At 35.9% G+C, this 24,820-nt stretch overlaps 1 protein-coding gene across 2 annotated transcripts in view; it reads right to left on the reverse strand.

Moving 5' to 3' along the window:
• Positions 1–24,820, reverse strand: part of FRY (FRY microtubule binding protein) — a 164,922-nt gene that overhangs the window by 67,115 nt on the left and 72,987 nt on the right. For both annotated transcript variants that reach the window (XM_035542616.2, XM_050715879.1), the window contains exons 17-31: positions 23,512–23,619; positions 18,937–19,192; positions 17,646–17,828; positions 16,658–16,748; positions 14,626–14,881; positions 14,106–14,295; positions 13,238–13,362; positions 12,997–13,054; positions 9,697–9,788; positions 9,339–9,511; positions 7,168–7,328; positions 6,254–6,364; positions 4,712–4,866; positions 1,257–1,356; positions 735–906 (exon numbers count right to left, since the gene is read on the reverse strand). In XM_035542616.2, coding sequence (XP_035398509.1) covers positions 735–906; positions 1,257–1,356; positions 4,712–4,866; positions 6,254–6,364; positions 7,168–7,328; positions 9,339–9,511; positions 9,697–9,788; positions 12,997–13,054; positions 13,238–13,362; positions 14,106–14,295; positions 14,626–14,881; positions 16,658–16,748; positions 17,646–17,828; positions 18,937–19,192; positions 23,512–23,619 — 2,231 coding nt within the window. The remainder of the gene's footprint in view (positions 1–734; positions 907–1,256; positions 1,357–4,711; positions 4,867–6,253; positions 6,365–7,167; positions 7,329–9,338; positions 9,512–9,696; positions 9,789–12,996; positions 13,055–13,237; positions 13,363–14,105; positions 14,296–14,625; positions 14,882–16,657; positions 16,749–17,645; positions 17,829–18,936; positions 19,193–23,511; positions 23,620–24,820) is intronic.

The raw sequence follows: 24,820 nt of genomic DNA on the forward strand, positions 1-24,820 counted from the left end.
GAATTCCCACGATTACAGACATTGCATTCTGGTATTTAAAAACCAGAGCAACACACTAGGATGGATTAAAACAGACAGACAGGTCTCAAAATGTAGTTGTTCCCAGGAATGGTCTCAGAGTGGTCATATTCTGAATGGTTCTCCTGCAGGCCCGATTCTTCTTCTTTTTTTTTTTTTTCAGTAACCTGACAAAATGTATTTCTGATAAAATTAAAATGATATTAATGACACGCAGATGTGGCAAATAACTGAAGGTGGAGATCACTCTTTCAGAATGATTTGAAAATTTGATAAATGGTAACTGGACACATACAAACAACCTTCCCAAAGTTAAAGTCATGTTTATAGAAAAAGAAGAATTCTGTCCTCACAGCTGTCATCTATATAGATATATCTGTGAGAAGGATCACTATGCTTAATAGAAGAACCCATTACAGTAGAATCTTCCAATGTCATTTTAACCTATTTGAAGCCCTTGTAATCTCAAAGTTACCCTAAGATGACACAAACGGCACTGAACCCCCAGCTGAGGTGTTTAAATAGCTATGCTGTACTTTATGTGAGTACTGCTAGGAAATATATATTGCATTGCTAAATCTGATTTCACCTGAACCAGAATAAAATCAGCTCAACCTACATCTATAAACAGAATTGCTGTTCACAGCTGGAAGTATCTTCGCAGTCTACCGTTCTTACAAAACTGTAAAGCAGATGAGTCAAATAGCTACATGTACCTGAAAAAAGTGGAAGGGTAAGTTCAGGATACATCCTTGCTAGTTCATATGAAAGAAGGGCAAGTGAGACACTGTAAAGAGGTGGCAATGGACCGTGTGTACCATATAAGATACTGCCTGGTCTTTGTTCAGCTACCTTTTTCGAATAAACAAAAAGCTTTGATTCAAGAATCTATGAAAGAGACAAAAACAAACGATATAATAAGACAATAAGATTCAATAATCCACAAAACGTCAGAATTTTAAGTTTAGATATCAGAGAATGATCTTTATGCTCCGAATTTGAAAGACACCATATATTTTCCCATTAATTTTTATGTAACTGTTCCCATAAATAGATAGGCAAGACAAAACTAATTGTTTATTTTCAAAACAAAACTAAAATAACTAAAATGCCAATAAACAGTACTTTATAAGAAGTTCACACAACCCCTCTCGACCCCCCACCCTGACCCCTGTGAAGATAGGAGGGTACATGCATTTAGTTATTTGAAAATTAAAAAAAAAGTAGCTGATACATGCCTGCATAAGTTGCATGGAAATTTCATAAATCTCTCTGTTGGTGTCAGATGCCTTGAAGAGCACCAAGTTTAAGAGCGTCACTATATCAAAAGGATAGTTCCTAGAAGAATAAACAGAATATTTTTGTGAATGTTGATGAGGAATGCAGATTATATTTACTCTGATTTAGTGTGTAATATGGTCTAAAGAGAATATCATCTTTCTTTTCTCTGTTCTACTACCAGAATATGGGAAAGGGAGCTCTTATGAATACATGCTGCTTGATCAAAGGGCCATCTGGTGAACTAGAAGAAAGAAGGGATTATTTATAATTACCTTAGACTAATGCTTAGGAATGCACTGAGTTACCCACAGTGAGAAATGCAATAGCTGTGCCTATAACTGTCAATGCACTTTAATTTATAACATAAACTGTTTATAGAACAGGCCAACACCCATGAGAGAAGACGGGTAGCGCAAAAATTTCCAGGGATAAAGTACCTGTTAAAGCAAGCTGCAATTAGAACAGTCTTCCGGAAAAAAGCCACTATCTCCAACATGTACATTCACATGTTAGAATTTCTATCAAAATTGTTTTCAAAGAGTAGACACAAAGACTGCTTCAGAAAGACTACTACTTATAGAGTCAACATTTATTGCATGGGAAAATGTATTAAAATATTAACTTGAGAATACTGCCTGAAATTCCTGTATAACATCATTTGGATTTTCAATAAATAATCTTCTGCTTTTCCACGATGAACTGTAAATGCATCTGATTGAATTGTGAACCTTTAATTTCTCAACTTAGATGTGTGTTACTGTGCTCCTGGATGACTGCAGAATGTCTAACACATTTTAGTGTTAAAAAAAATGGACAATACATGCATGGCTTGGACATTCTTGGTAATTTCAAATAACAGCTGCAATGCATACTGCTCTGCAGCTGTCTCTTTATCCTTCCACTAAGTTTAAAAAACAATAATGAAAAAGAACTTAGGGGTTCCTCTTGAAAATGCAAATTCCACCAAATAGCTAGCTAAAATGTATATATTAAACAATCTAAAATAGAATTTAAAAACTGAATTAGAAAGGTTTCAATTAAAATGTAAAGTCAGGCATACATGGATTGAAAATTGAAAAAACTTTACCTACAGAAAAAAATAGTAAAATGGCTAGCTAAAAATATACTAGAAAAATTTTGGTTTGGTGGAGACCTCCTTCAGATGAAAAAAAAATATGAAGAGATCTAATCAATATTTACAAATTTGTGGAACTACTTTGGGAGTATTAAATCCTCTCTTAGGTATCTCAGTAAGTAATAGCTTTTTCAAGAAACCAAACGTTCAGCAGTTTCTCTGCAGTTAAACGGATTCATTCCTTTTTCTTAAGAGACATAAATTAATGTCATCTTACATAAAATCAAATGTACAGAGTTGATAATTATGCCTTGTCTTAAAATAGTAAGGTGGAGATATTGCAGTTGTGCCTTCAGGTAAAACTTTTCAGGTAAAACTTAGGTATCTTTTATTGTTTACCTCAGGTGCTCATGGTACATTTTAAAATTGTCGTCCTATGCTTCTATGGAGTTTGAAACCACATAAAATATTTGCAGATACCTCTCAAAAAAGTAACAAAAAAACTACAGAATATACAATTGTTCCATTATACCAATCTACAGCTACGTGAGTGGTGCAATTCCACAACATACAATGTATAGAAGTAATGATATTAGTAACATATGGGAGGACCATAAACTGAAAGGCACTGATTGTTTATTCTTTGCAGAAAGACAGACATCAACAGTGAGATAAATTACTGCTCGTTTTACAAGTACTTTAGACAGAGGTATCTCTGCATGCATTCATAGATGATAGGCAAAAACTGTGATAAGGTTTCATATATTAAAAAAATATCAACTTGTTAGATATCATACTTTCTCTTCAAAGAAAATCATGCACATCACTCTCATTTCTTCTGTAGGCATGGGAATGATTAATTTTTAGGACATAGTGGCATTGGTAACAGAATCTAAAGAAAACAAGGCTAAAGAATTGATATACTTATGTATTTGTTAAACATAAAAAAATAAAAGAACTGAATTTGCAAACATAAAATTCCATTCATATTTTTGAAATCTCAGTATAACACAATCTATAGTCTAGTTGTTCCTGTGAGAACAAAATGTTTTACAGATAAAATAAATTCTAAAATACTTGACTTGTTTTGATTTGCTATATTCCACATATTTCTCTGTTGAACTATGCTGACCATACATCTTGCCAAATTATTTTTGACAAGACTAAAATGTTCAGATTAATTGTAATTAGATGCAAACTAACTTATTTTTTTAGGCTACTATTAAGGTTCTTTATAATTTTTGGGAAGGTCTTGAAAAAATACCACAAAAGATTTTTATGAAAGCCTGACACAAAAGCAGAATTTTCTATTTGTGTCTTCATGTAGATTGTTTGCTTTGCATTAGCAGCAGTGAAATCAGATCACAGAAAAGTAACAGGTATCCAAATCAAAGCAAGTTAGAAAAAGAACAAAGTTTTTTTTTTAAAAAAAGCTAGTAACATTTAGAACATTTTCTTTTTATAAAGCAAATGAAAAGCCATGACAATCTTTTGAAACCAGGTTTATGCTGCAAAATAAAATGCTGTGTTTTTTTTGTATCTTCCTGAAGAAAATAGCATAAAAATGCAACAGGTTTCAAATATGCATATAGTAGCAGCATCTACAGGCACATAACTTTGTTTTCAGAATGATGGACATAAAGCAATACAGTCCCCAAGAGTTGTCTGAGATGATATAATGTAAAGATGTGGCTAACAATTCTTTATAACATGAGCTGAAACTTCTATTTTCTTTACATTTTGAAGTGTATAGACAGCTGATGTGGCTGTAGGCCTATCTGATCACTGGCATTGTGGAAGTGATCCTTTCTATCACTTGATAATCTGCTTTCACTGTTAGGACTATTAAGTGGGCACATCTGCAAAGACGGTGTGTCACGCTATGCCAACACTCATACTTAGTCCCTTTCTTCTATGAGCAGCAAATTTTGCAGACGACTATTTCAGTGTATGTTCAAGAAGAGCATGCCAGTTGGCCGTGCATGAGTTTATGCATTTGGGCAGGAATACTCTAGCCCAGTTTCCTCATTCTTCAAAATATAGTTTGTCATTTTGCCCATTTTTCCCATACGTGTTTCTCCCTTATCTCTTCACTTAAGCTATTATTTTCCTTCTTCATCCTTCACACCAGGCAAACCAGAAGAACAACCAATATGAAATAGGTTTAGCAGTAAAAACATTGCTTTTCAATTTGGAGATCAGTTAAATCTGTTTATATCAGCAAAGAGTGGAACTATACAGCATATGCCCAGATATAACTGTTTGAGAAAATGCAGACCTGATTTTATAGATCTGCTATAATGTATTACATACATCTAAGTACAAATGAATTAATACCTGCTTCCACACACAGTTGCAATTGCTTTGAAACATCCAGAGGCAAGCTGGTAGGATCCAGTATAACATCGATCTATAGCCCAGTTGAAGAGATTGATTTGATCAGGATTCAATTCCAGCAATAGGACTACTACTTCACATCCAAGCTGATGAACCTGAGAATATAAGTGCATGTCAAAACATGATTGGTGAAAAAAAAAAAGTTTGTTCTTTACAATTCTTAGAGCAACATAGGCAAAGCAAGGGGAAAATGCAGCATTCAAGGTAAGTAAAAAGAAATCAGAAAATTTATCATAAATTTATTTTAGGAATAGCACAGTTGAAATGTGGCTCAGTTTTCAATATTCATTAAAAAAAAAAGTGTATGTACAATGACTATATAAATGAAATACATTTTCAAAGGAGGTTTCCAAACTGAAGCATGGAAAATAGCAGAGTTTATGGAATAGCTAATACACATCCGATAGGTGTTCTTGGACAACTTCCACATGTATTGGTTAACTGATTTGTTAAACGTTTATTTCCTTCTTTAAGCGTGTTCCATGAAGTGACACACTTCCAAGTTTATCTTTCCTTTGACTAACATAGAAGCAAGGCAGGCAAATAAAAATAGTATCTTTTACAAACCTGTGGGTATGAAGACTTGTCTGCTTAATCCAACTATATCAAATGATCTAACAGAGATATCAGCTCTTTCTACAGACGTAGTACCACCTTAATCCAGGGACCACCACTGCTACAAATGCACTGTGGCTAAGGCATGGGCTGTGCCTTTGTGATCCCTCAGTAGGTCAAAGCCCAAGACACCACAAAGGGAAAGATTAGTACTGTCTCTCCACTTAATATGTCACCAATCTACTCCTTCAATTTCTAGTCTTATTCAAAAAAAATAGTCCAATCAGATATAAATACAGGAATATTACTAGCTAGTTACAAGGTCAACAGAGAAACCCATCTTCACATAAATGGAAGAGACAATGGCAAGAATAATCTATTATGTGTTCTTAATAAAATAAAATAAAATCTTTCTTTCCTCTCCTGAATCATTTATCCTTTTGACTTCTTTGGAAGACTGACCCACTCATTTTCACTCAAATATGTTTCACCCGTATCTATGTCACTGAGCAGGAAGGGATTTTACATTCTTATTCCACATAAACTTGAAGCAGGTGGGTGGAAGTACTCCAAATAGAAACACAAATATTTTGAGCTCATGCCATTTTTAACTTTTCTTTATCAGCAGATGAAAAGCTTAAGTTTCTGCTGCAAGCAGCTATGAGCCATAAGGCAAATTTTAGCTTATTATTTACATATTTTATATGCTCAGAAATAATATTTTTTACTGTTAAAGTACTTTTAAAATTAATTACACTTTTGTGTTAGAAATTTACATAATATTGCTCAAAATTAGAATGTATACAAACTATAATGCTGCTCAAAATAGAATGTATACAATCATAGTTCTTATAGTCACAAACCCTTTACTCCGCCAGTACAGAGATTAAAATTATTCACCAGTGTTGCATTTTGGTTAGAACTTACACGTAAATCTTGACAAGCCAGAATGTTATCAAGCCATTTGTACAGATATCCGTCAGGGGAAAGACCAACATTGTCAAATACTGGTCCACAGCAGAGCACTGCTGACATGGCCTAAAAGAACAAGGAACTTTGATTACACAGAAAATTAACACGAACGAACCTTTCAGAATGATTTAAGCCCAGATCCAGGCTAACAAGGTTGTAAACTGTTTTTGGTTTTGAGGGAAGTATGATGAAAATGGTCACAGTTGATCTTGCTAGAATTTGGTAATTATGTTGCTGTAGATGTTACTGGATTTCAACATAATGCTGAGTTTAAGCATTTTGAAAGGAATATGACAGACCAGCTTCCGCATTCTTCAAAATACATTTTGTCATTTTACCCATTCCTCATAAATCAAGCTACAAAACAATCAATACACACCAAGTGATGCAACTTATATAAATACATGGGTTATTGATTTCCCATCTTACTTAAGTAGGGGAGTTGCAACTGTTTTTGCTGCAAAAGTATTTTAGTATTACTGAGCATGTCTCCAGGCACCCGTGGGAGACAGTCCTGAGAGGTACATGTGATACTGAACTGATACTGTATTTAATTTTAGTAATATTAACCCTAATATCTTCTCACTGAATCTAACAATCTGTTAATGAACACTTAAATAACATTTTAAAATGCATTCTGGTTTTCAAAATAATTAGCTTTGAAAGTGTCTGCAAAGAAAACAACGCATAACTGCAGGGGTCAATACTGTTATATTCTATGATATCACTACACACACATACTAATATACAAGTTTGCATCAAGTATGACAAATCAAATTACTGTGAAATAAAATTTAATAAACCCCACAATTCCTTGTATTTTGATTAGAAAATTGCTACTATGGATTTTGACAGTGAAATTTTAGTACCTTTAATGCACAATACTGGTATCTTGTGATCTGATGATTTCTGTCACTGTAACGATCCAGGGGTGTGAACATAATACTGAAAGGTCCTGCCCACTGGCTGAATAAGATGAATAGGTGATGCCTCAAGCTCTGCTGAGGGAAAAGAAATCTCCTGTGGTGAACTAAGTGAATAGAAATAGAAATAGTTGTGATTTGTTAATGTTAAAAAAAAATTCATGTAGCAGAGATAGTAACGAGAATTTCAAATTTCTATGAACAGGGAGTTTTTCTCTAATGTTCAGTATATACTTACTCCAAAATATCTAAGTTCCTTCTTAAAATATAACAGTGATTAAGATGCATCCTATTTCTAAGAACCTTCAATTCTGAATTTATGTGTATTTATATAAACATGTATATCTGATTTTAGAAACAGCAATAAACTAATTATAAAATCAGGCTTTTTGATGCCTCTTGCATCCTTTTAGTGGCAACTATTTACTTGTTCTTGCCAACCATTGAAATGTAAGCCCAAACAATATATATATCTTATTCTAATACAGCAATACGTGGGGACAAGAAATAAACTTGGTATCAGTTTATTTATGATAAAGATGTGGTATGCTTCCTGAACAGCTAAATTATTTAAGCAAATGAAAAATATCCATGCCTTTTTAACCATTTAGGGTTAATCAGGTTTAATTTAGGGTTAATTAGGGTTTTAACCATTTAGGGAAAAAAAAAAAGAGAAATGTTTTAGACAATAGCTTTAGTTCCCCTAAGCAAAACGTGATGGAAGAGGTGAAATTATGTGTATTAAAGAGAATGGTAAACTGCTACCAGTTAATTATTTTTCACCTAGAAACTTTGCTGGAAGCCAACAAAGTCTATTTAGACAATACTAAAGCAAATCAGTATGAGCAATGACTAAAGATGATAGATGTTGACACAATAAACATTTGTTTGCTAGCAGTTAAATGTTATGGCTCCAGTAGCTATTGATGTATTTTAAAACTGTCATATTAGCAGAAAATACATCTCTTCATATAATTACATACTGAATTATTGGAATTCATCAGTTACTGTTGCATTCTCTCAAAACATACAGCATCACTGTTTCATTGTGTAAAATTAATAAAACATGCAGTCCTTTGTTTCGTTATGTGCCTTGTAGAATGTGAGAATAAATGCAGAGAGGAAGGCCTTTGCAAGTATTAATGGCAAAGTAACTACTAGAGAAATTCTGCATTTATAATGAGCATCATCCACAAAACGAATAAAGGAAAGAAATTCAGTATTTCATTTGTTAACAGCAGCTAAGAACTTGACATCACCCAGTTCAAGACAATTTTTTTTAACTTAACAGCAGGAATGCCATTTTTTCCTTATCTTGTCCGACTAATGTATGTTTTTATGAATATTATCTCTGGAGACAAGTACACAACTTTGACAAAATTTGCATACTTGGAATGTACATTATTTGTTCGTTATTTATCACCTTAATGTACTCTTTTAAATTCCTTCATTCCTTCGTATTGGTTGTGACAAATGCTGTTATGTCTTGTCATATATGATCTGGAGATAGTAGATATACATAGACTGAGTAAGCTCTAGACCTTATCTTCCAGCAATTACGTGGGGGGTCTTTAAAGTAGGCTTTTTCTTGTATTTTTTGCTAATGGAATTACGTTACATTTCTGAAGTGATCTTGCAATATATTAATTAAAGCATGAAATCCATCAGAAATCTATGATATGCAACTGTGGTTAGATAATGGGATACAGTCTCCACACCTTGGGCAGGTTTTCCTTTACATTTAATACTGTACATTTTCTGCACCTATCTAGATTTTGCAAGGCCTGTCTGAGTTTATGAAGAGTCTGGCAATAAAGTCAAATGGAGACAGATAAGGTCTTATGTCATAGAAACCTGGAGCCACAGAAGGTCACAGATAATTTCTTATCTGGGCTTTTAAAAAGAAGGTTCTTATATACGACTACTACAAGCCTCAACAGGATTTTTGATCTGACTCTCAATAGACCTTAGAACTCTTTTGTCTACATTTCCCTTTATATTTGCAATATGACAATTCACAAAAACTAACAAGCAGAAAAGAAGAAAAAATAAATGACTTTTCCAATAAATACATTAAATGCAATTGCATAATACATTGAGACAATTCAGCACCGTACCTGGAACACACTGAATCAAGTTGGCAATCATTGCACTGAAATGCGCTCTCATGTCCTTAAGGATTTCGACTTCTTTATCATTTTCAGCCTCCAGAAGCATGCGAGTCAGATCAACATACTCTAGGAACAAGGCTCCAAGGGCTAATGTATCTCTTTCTAAGGCTCCATTTGTACTAGCATAAAGCAAAGTTGTACATTAAAATAAAAACAGTGTAGTTATACTATCGCTTCCTGAAGAAATACACAAAAATTCCTCCATATCTATTGCACAATTCTTCAAATAACAGTGACATAGTATTGTAAACATTGAAAATTATTTCACGTAAAGAGCAGTATTTATGATAAATGACAGTCCTACCTGTCACTTATGACACCAGCATCAGCAAGTAGTTCAAAAATTCGCAGTAACTGTAGTCTTAGTAGATCTCGGCGTTCTCGACGTTTCTTGTTCTTGGAATTTAAAAAAATAGAACCATTTTTGTATGCATAGGTGCATAAATTAAAAGCTAGTAACCCTAAAAATGTCTGTACAGTGGATATTTAAAAATTCTGGTTCAAGCATTTTTTCATGACGGAACTTGATTGCTTTTTAGTATTTCATAATAACAGTGTACTTATATATCAACACAGAAATAAATATGACCAAATTTTTGTCTTTCCAACTGTCCTTGGACAAACTGTTAACAGCTACCTTAGTCCTCACTGAAAACATGGAAATGAAATAATGAAATATTGGATAAAAAATAATTAATATGCAAGGTTTCTGTGCTATCTTCAGGTAGTAGGGATATTCATGTTAGCTTTACACCATCTACTCTGGGCACCAGAAGCATTGTGAAATGCAGAACAGATATCCAGCCCCTAACAAAATATTTTAGTGGTTAACCACTCTTGAACTTGGTAATGCTGAAGCTACATTATCACCCATAATCAAGTTAGCTCCTTGCAGACACCACTCTAGTACACAGCTCTTGGATGCTTTGACTGCAATAGCTATACACACAGTTAACATACTCTTCCAGTAGAACAGGACTGCACTGTTGTTAACTGGTTCATTGTATTTCATTATCTTCTAGAAACCGTCTTTTCTGTCATCTATCTTGCCTTGAAAGATGTGAAAGCAACAAGGACTGCTCTTTGCTGAAGGGCTAAAATGACTTGTTTCTTTGTATCTTGTGTCGCCACTAAGCAAAAATATGAGAGGTCAAGAAGCTGCTATTGCACTCAAAGAAATTTGCTGCCAGGACAAGAAAAGCACAATATTTTCCTCTTCAGAATGTAAGAATTACAGTAATGAATCAAATCAAAGGTTTATCTCATCTTGTACTATGGCCCAGTCAATGGCCAGTAGTAGATGCTTGGGAAAGGAAAAGCGACACTTTCCCTGGTATTCTGTCCCAGACTGCAGCAATTTAGCCAAATTTTTAATCAAATCATTATGCCATTTGATTTGTCCTACTTAGAGCCCTGGTTTGCTCCCTTTGTACCTCAAAGGTTCCAGGAAGCACATGCAGAGAAAAAAAAACATTTTTTTTGGTAATGTAGTATTGAACAAGCACAGCACTTTCTCGCACTAGCATCAGAGCTGATGCTGTAACACTGCACCACGGCAAGCTCTGTGCCAGTCTCTCCATGGGGGATCTTGTGTAATGTCCATATTGTTTTTCCCCTGCAGTTCTTGGCTGTCCTGATAATTCTCTTTCTAGTCATGGCATATGTCAGTTCATGGAAGTTATTTCTGGTGTGTTGGATACCTGCCTGCCCACATGGAGGCCTGCCATGTTCTCTGTAGCTACCTGACCCGTACAATCACTCCTGGGTGGCACTGCTTGCAGGACGGTGGCCCAATTCTTCATAGCAGGAGCAGTATGCGAATTAATATTGTAGTTCCTTCTTCTCACATATCTCTACTGACATTTCCATGTGCTAAATTTGCTCTCAGAGCACACTGTAAGCATCTGTGTTCTCATGCTTCCTTTCCTGAGGGTGGACTGGATTTGAATGCTTTCAGAAAAGGCCACACAAGTCCAAGTTGTCTTCAAGGGTGCAAAAGGCAAGAAAAGCAAGTGGCTGCTCTAACACGTACATTAATCCACTTGTGCCCAGTATCAAAACAGGCGACCTTCAAATCAATGACTTCATAGGGATGGAAGGCACACAAAGGAATTGAGGTGCAAAGCAGCATACAGAGGGAACAGTAGAAGATGTTTGCTAGACACAGAATTATTAAGAATTGTCTATGTAAAAACATGAATGAAGCTCCTGCAGAGTGATTTTTTTGTTTGTTTATTGCTATATTGGTTACAGCTGAGAACCTCTGCCTGTCTGTTGATTTAAGTTCTTCCTTTTCACCATTCTCTGCATGACTTCTGCACAGAAGACTATGACTGGGCAGACAGTGACATCACACCAGGTCACCATTAGGGTACGTTATTGAAACTGCTGTGGAAGACAGTGCAGTGAATACACAATTCGAATCTGCTGGAGAACCAGATAAACTAGCCTAGGCAGAGGACAGTAGTAACGCAGAGCTTTCTGTATGCAGCCACGCAGACTTCTCAGCGGAACTGCATGGACACAATGGCTGTGTCTACGCTGGTAAACAGAGACAGGGACTGCTCATGGCCCCAGAGTTAAGCAGCACAGATGGCCTCATATTCACACTGCTCCAGAAGACCTCAAGAAGGTTGGCTATCCCCATGTTGCCCAGCAGGACGCATGCAACGCTGCGCTGGCCCGAGGCACTGTTTTCTTATCACAGACTGCCTGCTGTAACATGAGGGCTGTGCTGTAGCCAGAGCAGTGCTTTTGTAACCTGGCTCTGAGGTAGGGAATGAGAAGCATTGCAGAGCAAAAGCAGCTGGGGTAGTTTGGAAGACTGTGTATAGTGGCTTGGTGCCTTGTGGGGCTTGTGCCTGGGAGCGAGCAACCTCCAGAGCTGTGAAAATTGAACAGAACAGCAACTCAGGTCCAGTACTCCAGCTCTACTCATGGCTTTCTCCTGTAGCTGCATACACATCCTATGACTAAACTGCTTAGTGAGGAACCAGAGGTTTTTAAGAATAGTTTGAACAACATCTGTCAGGTATTACACAAGACCAGTTCATGCTCTCTTGGATGGATTGGATGATCTGTTGGAATCCCTTCTAGCACTGCTTTCTATTGTAACAAAGGAAATACTATAATGAAGGTGAAAATGCTGATGAATTGCTGCAGTTAACCTGCTGTGTTCACAATGAACAAATACAGACAACTAGAATTGAAATAGATGACTCTGCCTCTGAAGCAAATAAAAAGCACATCTGACCACCACTGTGAGCTGTGCTTGTAGCCTATTTGTGTTATAATTTTTTTTCGGATACTGAAAGTGGATTTCTCTATGAGGAGGTTACATATTTGACTGGAAATTTTTCCTCAGAATGGATTTCTATATTGTACATTTTGTATCACTGAAAAAAAAAATAAATTAAACTAAGTTTTAATGCAATTATTTAAATTATGATCTTATAAACAGCTATTAAAATTTTTGTGGCACACAGATATTTACTTGTTACTTAGTACAAAAGAGGATCTTTGTTTTTCAAGGAGAAAAAAAACACTACTTGAAAATGCATTCTGCAGTTTAAAGAAACTAGTACATTTAATTTCCTCAACTAACCTCTGGTCTTCTTTCAAGGGCTTCTTTCATTAGTGGGTGAAGTTCTTCTACTAATTCCCTAAAATAAAAAAAAAAGTCGTTAATGAAATCTAGTTTCCTCTAACAAGCATCAGTATTAAATTCATTACATAAAAATTAATGTTTGAAGTGTAAACAAAAAATCAAGTATATTTAAATTACAATAAAAGTAATGTATTTGAATTAGAACAAATAATTGAGAATATGATAAATGGGGAAGTACCTGAAAACAAGAGAATTTGTTCTTCCAAATCCTAATACAAGTGATTCTGTTATTTCTATGCTTTCAAGTCTCATCAAAGGCACTAGCTGCTTTAGTAAGACTCCAACAGATGGAGTTCCAATAGCCTAAAATATATTAAGAAATCATTGACATTTCATTGTCAGCATTATCGATACTGAGTAAAAACATTTTTTTCTTTACAAAATAGCATTGTCCAAGAATCAATATGTAGTTTAAAAACATGCTGAAATGATTTTACTATTATGGATATTAATACACCAGCCTAACTGCATGCCTGCTACATCATAATCATCTCAGTAAGGCCTAGCAAATATGTAGATCTAAGGAATCCCCTTACTTTCATTCAGATTATTGTAATTTACTGAGTTTATTATTCCACTACTGCTCCTCTCAGGCTGCTGCTAGTTGAAACTATATTTCATATAATATTCCTTCATATCCAGCAGGCCTACAATGTATATTCAGAAATCTGCCTTATTGCTTAATAATGTTATAAATCTACAAACTGTAGTACTCTACAACTAAAGAAAAGGGTTGACATGCTAAAGTTAACTTCAAACACATCACATACAGAATGTCTATACTTTGAATATACATCACCCAGAATGCAAAAAAGTAGGATTTTGAAAATGCCATGGCTTTTGCCAAATATTTATTGACACTTCACGTTAAACATGTTATAATTGTTAATTACATGCCTTAAGCAGTTTGTGTATAACAAAACGCTCCCCCCAACTGAAATACTTTCATCAGGATGTACTTTCATCACCACTGTTTCACGTACCGATATAGTTTAAAACTTTTCTAAATAAATACAAAATAATTTGGCTGAAGCAGGGTACATCACCTTATTATCATAGTTCACTGTTCCATCAGGAGTGGTAGCCATGATCTCTGGTGTTGAAGCACGCAAGTGTCCTGGGCTCATAATACTGGGCTTTGCTACTCCAAAACACAGAATAAGATAGTTTCTCCACAAAGTGACATAGTTGTCTCCACTGCCTGCTGTACTTGTTTTCTTTGCATTAACAGGAATACTAGAATTTAAAAATTAAATTAAATTATAAATTAATTTAATAAAAAGATTATATTTTTATTTTAAATAATATAAAATGATTAATATAATTAATTTAAATTATTAAAATTAGTTCCCAGTCTTAATTCCTCAGTATCTTGGAGGAATCAAATTCCTTTATCAAAAAGGAATGAAATATGCTGTTTAGCCATCAGTTGCTATTGAACAGGACAAGAGTTGGATAGCTACTCTGCAGGTCTTACAGACTGAGACTGAAACTGGAGACTATTATAGCTTGTATTAAATTCATACAAATCCATAAAAATGAAACTCCATGCAGATTTCCACTTACTTTGGATCCACAAGAGGCATTATCAGCTGTAGCCTAGTGAAAGCATAGGGCCAAGCATAGCTGAGAGCTGTAGGACAATGTTTTGGTAAATTCTCCTGTCTAAGAAAACTGAAGAGGCAGAGAACCCATGGGTCTTTAACAGACTGTGCAAATATCCAGACATGGGAAGGACTTTTTACATCGTAATGGCTGTTTACTAGGACTGCATTCCACTCCACCAGCCACTGCAAGTCCACACTGTGTGTTAAGGGTATTGCTGTCTGTGGAGAGAAAAAAAGTAAAAAATCACAGTGACATTAATTTATTCCATGCTATGTTCCTCTTCAGTGCTTGTCTTTATTTTCCACCTCCATGGCCATCTTCTGTTGGATTTTTTAGACCAATACTTTTATGCTTCTTGTCACATTGCCCTTTCACTCAGAAGGAGCTTTTTACAAATGCTGATAAGAGCTACCTCATTATTTCCCCTCTGGTTCCTCCTTAAAGCTCCTATCTACTGTGACAGGCACAAAAACTTGCCCTTAAGCTCTATGATAACTGTCTCGTATGCTGACCAATATAGTCTCATTGTTATTTTCTATTCTCCTTGCTGCCTACACCCACCCACTGTCTCTTGTATAAGGCTGCAGTCTGTAATAGGTATAGACTGTCCTTATGTTCATCATCTGAACAGACAGAGAGCCTCAGAGCCTTAGCCCATGATTAAGACTCCTACGTGCTATGACAGTATGATAAATACCAATGCTATTAATTAATATTCTTGCACGGCATTTGAATATGTGTGTAGGGAATTAAGAGGCTGAAACAGGAGCTTAAACAGTTTTAATCCACTTTAAATCCTGCTTCCTTCAGTGGCAAATAGGGTTCTCATCATACCAACATACCATTTCTGTAGTGTAAGTTAGTATTTTCTCAGGAAAACAACTTTGTGGAATGAAAACTTAAACACATGTATTTTGGCATCTTACTATTCAGTTATCAGACCTCAGACAGGATATAACAGTTGCATCCTCCATCCACTGTTACAAAAATAATCACTAAATTACCACTCCCTGCTGTACTTGTCAGAAACAAGGTACACTGGCAACACATGTGCTTTGCTATATTATTAGTGCACAGAACTAAAGCACAAGATCCAAACCTACACCCAATAGAAACTGCAACACCCCTAAACAGATTCTGTTGTTTCAACTGAATTTCCTAATTCCTGGCTTACACAGTCAGAATAGCTCTTGCTTGATCAGCATCTGATCCTACATCTTTTCTGTTTTCAGCTGTACAATGGCCTGATTTCACCCCTTCCTACCATGGGAAAGCTGCTGTTACAGCAGTCATGCGGTAAGGAATGATTGTTGCTTTAAACTTCATCAGGCTGAAAAGTGCCCAGAACCAAGTTTCTGCTCTTTGGACAAATGTACTAATCTCTAAGTACGCAAAACAAGTTGCCCGATGTATCAGTTCTCCTGCCAATACTTTCTCATCCAAATTGCTTGTGGCTTCTCTGCTTCCTCTGGTAGCATGTTAGATCATTAGGCCCATGAGAGAGCAAAATCAGAGATTCACCTCACCTTTGAATTACTTAAACTTATGCTTAGGTTTGCAGACAGGGTCACTTCTGAGCATGCGTGAGAGTTAAAAGTTATTCCTTTCTGAACATCAGGACTGACGAGTGATTCAGTGAGTGAGTTCCAACCACTCCAAGCATTAGGTAGTGATGGAAATACGATGTTCTCAATGGTTCTTTGAGATGCAGGACACAGGTCCAAAATTTAGGTAATTTTGATTATAACTTTGGTTATATATTCTTTTTTTCTGTATGTAGTATCTTCTATATCCACAGCATGTTTTTTTTTTTTTCATGGAACAAATTGTCTGGGATGTTGTGGAGACTTGGAGCACTTGGGTAGCTGGCTGGAGCCTTAAAGCTGTGTGATTCCTTTAATTTCTGGCAGCTGTATATTTAGTATTTCATGTCTAATATTTGTCACGTCCATGTGTTATGTAAACACTAGCAGTAACAGTAAAGTAGTACTTACTGAATCTGAAACAGCCACATGAATAAAACTGTCAAGAATAGAAGAACTTAATTGATCCATGACATCGATCATAGGCCTGTCATCATCCTGCATAACAGAGAGAGCAGAAGTTAGCTGGTTTCCTTACCAGATTGTTTCATTTCTTCTTTTTCTGGTACATGAAATAGAGTCACCTAAAAATTATGTCATGAATCTAAAATGGCTAAAAAATACTTTGGTAATGATGGGTGCGTTTTGTCTTTTTCATATTAACCTCAGAACCAGGTCCAGACTGTGGTTTGAAATTAAATTAATTTGCGGCTATAGTTCACTGTTTACTGAACAAAAACACGTATCAGAAAATCCCCTATGACTTTGGATAGCTGGTATCAAAAGACTGAAAAATTAGCTTACTGTTTATTAAAGCATTCCTTTGCTATGAATACACATATTTGTGTTCTTAGGCATTTAGATGGCTCACTGAGTTGTGACCATTGATACACACGACTCTCAATACTTCTATATCCATAAAAAAGACTTAGAGGACTTTACTATACAAGGAAAATGTATATGAATAATCTTCCATGTATTGTATGCCGTGGTTTTTTATAAAATGGTATGCTACAGAAATGAGTTTCATTTCCAATAAAAATTTATAATGCTGATGATACAAAAACGAGCCATTCAGCAAAAAGTATCTTTTACATTCACATCACGCCAAGGGAAAGTATTAAGTTGCTGTACATGTTTCCATTCAAATTGAGCAAATTCTTGTACAGAGCACATGTAATTAATGTTACATTGTCTAGCAAACCATGGAAAGGTTTGCAATGGTAAGGCAAATAGAACTGGTAAGCTTAGACCCAATGTTTTTATAAAAACATTTATAAACTAAGTATATACCTGCTGCACTGCATCAATTATGTTAAAAGCAATGGTAATATCAGTTTTGAGCTTTATATTTGGAAAATATTAATTCAAAGTTCCAGAAAAGGAAAATCATACCTCTGCCTGGCCAAGTGCCAGGAACAAAGCACGAATCTCTCTGAGGATTAAAACAGCTAGTTTACGTGTGGCAATCTGGAAACTACACAGCAGAACCAGTGCAAATCCTTCAACAGCATGTAGTACATTAGAATAGGGGCTTCTTTCAGACTGTATTCTGTGGCTGGATCCATTTGGTATCAACTGTAGAATAATACAAGGGGAAAAAAATGAGTGTTCATGTTTGAAAACCAGATCTACAAGAAATATTCTACTTAACTATGACATGTAAAGAACCAAAATGCAGAGGCCATGTAAATGCTAAGCAGGAGATGGAAAGCATTCCTTCAAACCACCAAGTTTTGTCGCTTTTACTTACCCTGTTCCACAAACCAGTCCACGGCCAGACCTCTCCATCTAATTTGCAATTCAACTACCTGTTTTGTTCTATACTCCCCTAAAAAAATGAAGGGGTGAGTCAGACTGTGAAGACTTCATACTTCTTGTACTACGGATGGCAGGATCCTCAGGTCTTTCTTTGATCCTGTATCAGGCAGCCCTTTATTCTGGTAGGTGGTCTCTAGAACCTCTTACCAAAGAGAGCACCCCACCAGTAAGGTGAAACAATATTTACTGAAAAGTACGAAAGGCTTTCCCTTTTTTACATTTTTTGTAGAACTACTATTACTTATTAACGAGGGTCCTCTGCAACGTAAAGCAGACATCATGCTTGTGCAAAGGAAACGATTTCCAAGGTGATTGGGTAAGGAGATAAGAAGCCTGAAAAATCATCTCTCATAATGAAAATATCTGTGGGACAGCATATATGGGAGGAGCAGAGCAGAGCTGTTCAGTTCCCAGGAACGTTAGTAACACATGAAGACAGCAGGCTGTTAGAAACAATCAGGGGGTTTGATGTTTTTGGATCAACCAAATGAAACGGTGACAGGAAAGGAAGATCCACTTCACTCTTCCCAGCATTCCTACTAGCATTGTCAGTTTCAGTCCTGGGAAAATGTCCTTCTGCAACATCCTCATACAAATAATTCACTTTATGTGCTTTTGTTGACACGCTTAGTTCAGTTTGACATGCATTCTCTCATGTTGCTCAACAACAATAACATCTGCTGTATTACACAAGGAAATAGCTGTCCTCAAAAGAAGGCTGAACTAATTACCTTAAAAAATCTTACGTAGTGAATTCTTCTCAGGTGAGTAAATACAAAACACATAAAACACAGCAACACCAGGGAACATAATTTCTGTGTTCAATTAGTATAAATGCGAGGACACAGATCTCTTAATTTCATACCTCTGAAGATCTGTTTTTTGCCTGTTCAGAAGCTTTTCCTGGAGTGTGTATTACAAGCTTCCATTGTGTGAGCAACTGTAGCAGTAACTTCAGTGAAGTGTCAAGAAGGGTGTGATGCATATCATTCACTTCACGTAGCAGGAAATTAGTAAAACCAAAGAGTACATCCTCTCGCCAGTCAACAAAGTCAACTAGTAGACCCTGAAGAGAATTCTGTGCAATGTGTCGAAGTTCATCATCCATATGGATAGACAGCCTGTAAGCAAAAGTAAATGTCAGGTAATAAAAATCTAAGGACTGATTTTTGTGGTAATGAGCATATGTTTCTTAGTAAATTAACACCGACAGAAAATTCCCAGTGACAAGGTAAATTGCAACAATGCTACCATGGTTTTATTATTATTGACCACAATTAACATCCTTAACATGTTTTACTGTAATTCTTTATACAACCGTGCCTGAACACATTCGTAGATTGAAAAGAAATGTTTGCTCCACTCCTAAAGTATCTTTACAGTACAGGATTTGGCAACTTTGCTATTTCCCCAAAACCAAACCCAGTTTTGATTTACTCATAGAATCATGAAACGTTTCTATTTCATAATGATAATAAATGGCTAACAGGTTAATATTTAATTGCATAATTTATCTATTTATTTGCTTACTTTCAATGTAAAAATAAAAGAATCGCAACACCTCCACTGCCTAACAGCTAAAACAAATCTTTAGCCAAAAAGCGAATCACAATTACAGAAAGCACATCTTCAAAATAAATAAAAACAAGCATTTAAGTTATAAAACTACTTTATGTTTTAATCAACTTAGGATAGAGAAATGGGAAAAACAGCCTAAGGACATTCCATACTTTAAAAAAAATCTGACACCCTGAAATCCTTCTGAAATTTTAGATTTCAGATCCCATTTTCTAAATTTTCTTTCCTTCTGTATTTGCATTGTGTTGAAGTTCTTTTTCAACACAAAAAATTATATACTTTCTTTCAACAAGAAAATTAACAGACTACTTCTGTGTTGGTAGCCTGGCAGAATAAAGTAAATTCAGATCAGTGTGTTCTGCAATTTCTGGTTCATTGTCTTTATGATGTATTTTGTTTTTATTACCCAAGAGACCGTAATTTTCTGTTGTGTGTTAGCACTCATTTTCAAAGTATTTTATCTATATTTAATGGAGTAGCTGAAAATGAGGATGCATTGGAAACAAATGGATGGAAATCTAGGAGAAAAAAAACCACACCAGTCAAATGGAGTGGAACCAAATTCCAGTCAGTTTGCAGTGTATGATGAGAAGCAGCTCAGAACAGATTTGGTCCATTACAGAATCATAACTGGGAGGCAGGGGACTTCTCAGTTAAGTCAAAGGAAAGTGACTGCCATGCAACTTCGCCTCTTATGAATTTGACTAAAAATAACTCTCATGCTTTAATAACCACATCTTTTTATATAAATTTGGAAATATGGTATTTTGTTGTGCTAGGAAAGGACCACTTTTGTCTCCTCTTTGGAATGCCATAAACAGAAAAACAAGCATGACCCCTGAGACTATGATTAAGCCATCCATGAAATGACTTCCACAATGACACAAATAATGGAAAAGAGGATACAAAAGACATACATCTCTAAACCCGTTACTGTGCAATGGCACTGGGCATTATCTAATGAGATGAAATTCAAATTGAGCATGAGAATACATCTATGTACTACTATATGACAGGCAGCTTGAGGAAGTAAGTAAATGTTTGTTTCCTAGCACTTGAGTCTGTTAAAATTAAAACCTAGCTTTTGTAATTAACTGTTTCAGTGGGCAGTAAAGGGGCAAAATGTACAGCATATACTTGACATCTGCTTTATTGTCTATGATTTGAATACAGCTGTCCTGGAAGAAAGTCTAGCTGCTGAGTTACAGATTCCTTCTGGAAACTGCCAAAAGACACATCTGTTGTGAGGATGAAAAATTAAAACCAAACTGTGAACAAAAGAACCCATTAACCCAAAGATGTTATTTTATCTTTAGTGAGAAGAAAATATTTAACCGCCTTCCATCCAAACAACACAGCCCTGCACAAATCCCTTGAAGAACAGTTTCTCAGGTTCTTTTCAAAAAGAGAGTTGAAAGGGAGAGGTTGATACTTCACCTTTACAAAATTTTTTATCCTTGTATTGATTTTAGTCTCAAAATCTAATCACCTCAGACCAAGAAAAGAAATAATATTGTACTAAGATTTATGGAATGTCTCCAGAACAGCAAAGACTTACATCTCCTAGAACTACTTTTTCCATAACTGGGAAAAGTAGTCAATCCAGACCCAAAAAAGCATGGGTATAGAGAATGCAGAAGCAGCTCTGGTGCTGAGGTGGTCTGGAGACTTACATTAAGATTAGGACAGGTGTTACTTCCTTAAACAGTTTATTTCTTCCTTCTCTGAAGCTATATTTTTGCAGACTGTTTTGTGTCCACACTATCTTAGATTAAACAGACCTAATTCTTTCAATCTTTCTTTGTGGGTGATACTTTTTAAACCACTCATTTTCTTTCTTTCTCTGGCCAGATGCTTCTTTCACTGCAGTGCTCCAGCCTGGACACAGTTCTCCAAATCAGGCATCCTTGATACTGATTAGAACAGAACTTTTTCAAAAATCTTTTAGATATTTCTATTTATAAAAGTGAATAAGGTTTCCTTTTGCATAGTAACATCACTTTTTTTGTGTGCTCAGTTTGTGATCTACTACAACCCAAAGATCATATTTTGCAATACTAAGACCCTACCCAGTTATTTCAACATCACGCTATACATTGCCTGAACTGTGAATTGTCTGTTAACTGCTTTCTGATAAAAGGTTTTCCAACCTATAATGCATCCACTTACTTTTACCTAAGCTGTTTCCCTTGCTCCTACTTGAAAATCTGATTTAAAACAGTATCAGTGACTCTAAAGATGTTTTAGCATGAGGAGATGGAGGAGATGAGAACAAAGGTCCCCTTGTTGGGGAATGCCTGGGCATATAATTGCATCCAAACTTGCCCTAGAGATGCTGTCCTCAGCTTCTCTTGGAATCTCACTTCTACTCAGAGTCAAGGAGTCAGATTACTGAGCAGACCTACTGCTTGGTAATCGCCCAGAAAATGTTTACAGTGCTGATTGTTGCTAAAGAGTAACTACTGGTCTTTACTGCATAAAGTCTGAGGTTTGAACGAAGATAAATGCAGTGGCTATTAATTTATGAAGAAATCCATATTGGTCTCCATACTTTAATTCTAGTGACGTTATTTTCAATGTCTGATCTGAACAGTCCTCTTTGGTCAAAGATCAGAATGGATATATGCTTTCTACCAGCTTAGTTAAGGCCATTACTAATGATAGAAAAGCTAGTTAAAATATTGTATTAAAGGGAAACGTCCTTTTTCATTTTCCTAATGCCAGACTCTTGTAACTATCTACTGCGGTATCTGTATAATTTGATAATGTAATGACTTAAAACAATCCACAAATGATTTATAGCATAGGATGTAAACAGAACGAAATCAGGTCTGCCATGGAGCACAGCACACCTACCCTTGGCTGCAGTTTTGGCTTGTTTGGCTGTCTGTGCTCTCTACTGCTAGCAGAATTAATTGTTTCATTCCTTCAGCACATCACTGGGAATTGGCAGTTCATAAAGCAGAAAAAACTGCTTTTGCATACAGTCCTCTGACTCCCACATCTGCCATTCCTCACAGACATTTCAAAAGCAAGAACAGAGTGGAAAAGACAGCTTTGCCACAGTTACCTGACGACAAAATGTTGCTAGGACCTTGTGGCTTGATTTATCACCATAATCTACTTACAAGATAAGCACATGCTGGAATCTTTGACTTGGATACCAGAACTGAAATGTAACAGACCTTTCTGTACTGACCAGTACCTCTTAATGTAATTATTTGGCACTAAGTCACTGATCTGATGTCCTGAAACATAACTGTTTTAGCAGCCATGTGTGTTCTAGACCACTTTCTTCAGTGGTCTATAGTATATCTAGATAAATTCAATGCACCCCAAACAGGGAAGATAAGAAATTAAAATGTATATTTTATTTATTTTCTGTCTTATAAAAATAATTTTAATTAAAATCATTATTAAAAAAAGAAGTATTTGGAAACATAACATATAGCATTTGTGTTCTACCAAACAGACATCTGGGAATCATAAATCAAAACTAAATGTGTATCTCCATGTTTTTCCACAACACCAAAAAGGTGTTCTCTCTCTTCTGTTAATTAGCATGCTGCAATGGTTAAAAGAAGTAGTAAGTAGTGAGTATCATACAGAATAGTGAATATCTTCTAACCTACATACTGATGAAAAAGACTTGTAGATGATGTATCTACTCCCTTACAAAATTAGGGGTCAATGATATAAACACAATGCCTGTAAAAAGATGCTAAAACTTCTGTGTCTTATCCATTAATAACAGATTGCTTTTTATATCTATAGGGCTTTGTCTGAGAAAACACTACACACTCTGTGTCTCAGTTTTTCATTCTGTTCCCCCGAGCAGTTGTTTAATGTTTGAACAGCTTACCTTGCCAGCAAGTCGATCAACTCAAGTTTTGACATTCCATCAGGAAGCAATCGAGGAATAGCAGCAACACATGTTCTGAACAGATCGATTTTTGGTTTTCTCTCACCGCTGGAAGTTTAAAACAGAATTTTGACTAAGCTTAACAAGTAGCTGTATTAAAGAATCCACCTACTTCAGAGAAGGGATGGACAATATGGAGTGCCAGAGGCCTCAGAAGAACATCAAGACAGAGAGCTAATCATTAACAACAAGCTAAGAAGGAAACTGATTTTGAATAAATTATTTTTATTTTGACATTTTTCATGCATATTTATACATAGTATTTGCACAGTACTTGAAAAGTCCATTATTACTGACTCAGTTGCTTCTCTCTGGCAGATATATCAAGATGGAGTTATAACATAGGAAGCCTCCTCCATCAAGATCAGCCTTTGCATAATGCAAGCTTCAGATAAAGTAATGAAGAAAAAGCTGGGATGTTCCCCATCACAACGAAGCTATAGGTCATCAACTGCATAAAGTAAACAGCAAATACATAAGAGGCCCACATAACAGAATATCCAACAGTTGCCCTCAACAGAGCATGTACCTGTGGAAATCCTGCAGCATCCATTAATACAATGAGAAAGAAGTGTAATTTAGAGATAGATATGGCCAGAGAGTTTCTGTTGATCCCTGGCAGAGATAGCAGCACTGTAGCAATCATTATTGGCTAAAACATGTTTCAGTAGCCCCAAGGCTGCTATAATCTCTGGAATGGCTTAACTGCTCCTGAACAGCCCGAGAAAGTGGCTGAATTTAAAGTTCAGTATGAACCAAAAACTAGGTTGGGACTCCTTAAGTTTTCTAAAAGTAGTACAAGTTTCAGCTGCTAGCTATTTTCACGACAAATGCAGTCCTGACTTGTTTCCTATTTTTTTTTCTAAGAATAAAGATTAAAGAAGTCCTTGTGACAGACTCCAGAATAATTCTTTGCTCATTTGTTATCTCACTGATCAATATAGAATCACAGAGTGGTTTGGGTTGGAAGGGACCTTAAAACCCACCCAGTTCCAACCCCCTGCCATGGGCAGGGACACCTCCCACCAGACCAGGTTGCCCAAAGCCCCATCCAGCCTGACCTTGAACACCTCCAGGGATGGGGCATCCACAGCTTCTCTGGGCAACCTGTGCCAGTGCCTTACCACTCTCTGAGTGAAGAATTTATTCTGAATGTCTAATCTAAATCTACCCTCTTTTAGTTTAGATTACTCCTTGTCCTATCTATACTCTTCCTGATAAAAAGTCCCTCTCCTAGGTTACTTGGCTA

This window comes from Cygnus atratus, chromosome 1, assembly GCF_013377495.2.
Source record: "Cygnus atratus isolate AKBS03 ecotype Queensland, Australia chromosome 1, CAtr_DNAZoo_HiC_assembly, whole genome shotgun sequence".
Taxonomy (NCBI): domain Eukaryota; kingdom Metazoa; phylum Chordata; class Aves; order Anseriformes; family Anatidae; genus Cygnus; species Cygnus atratus.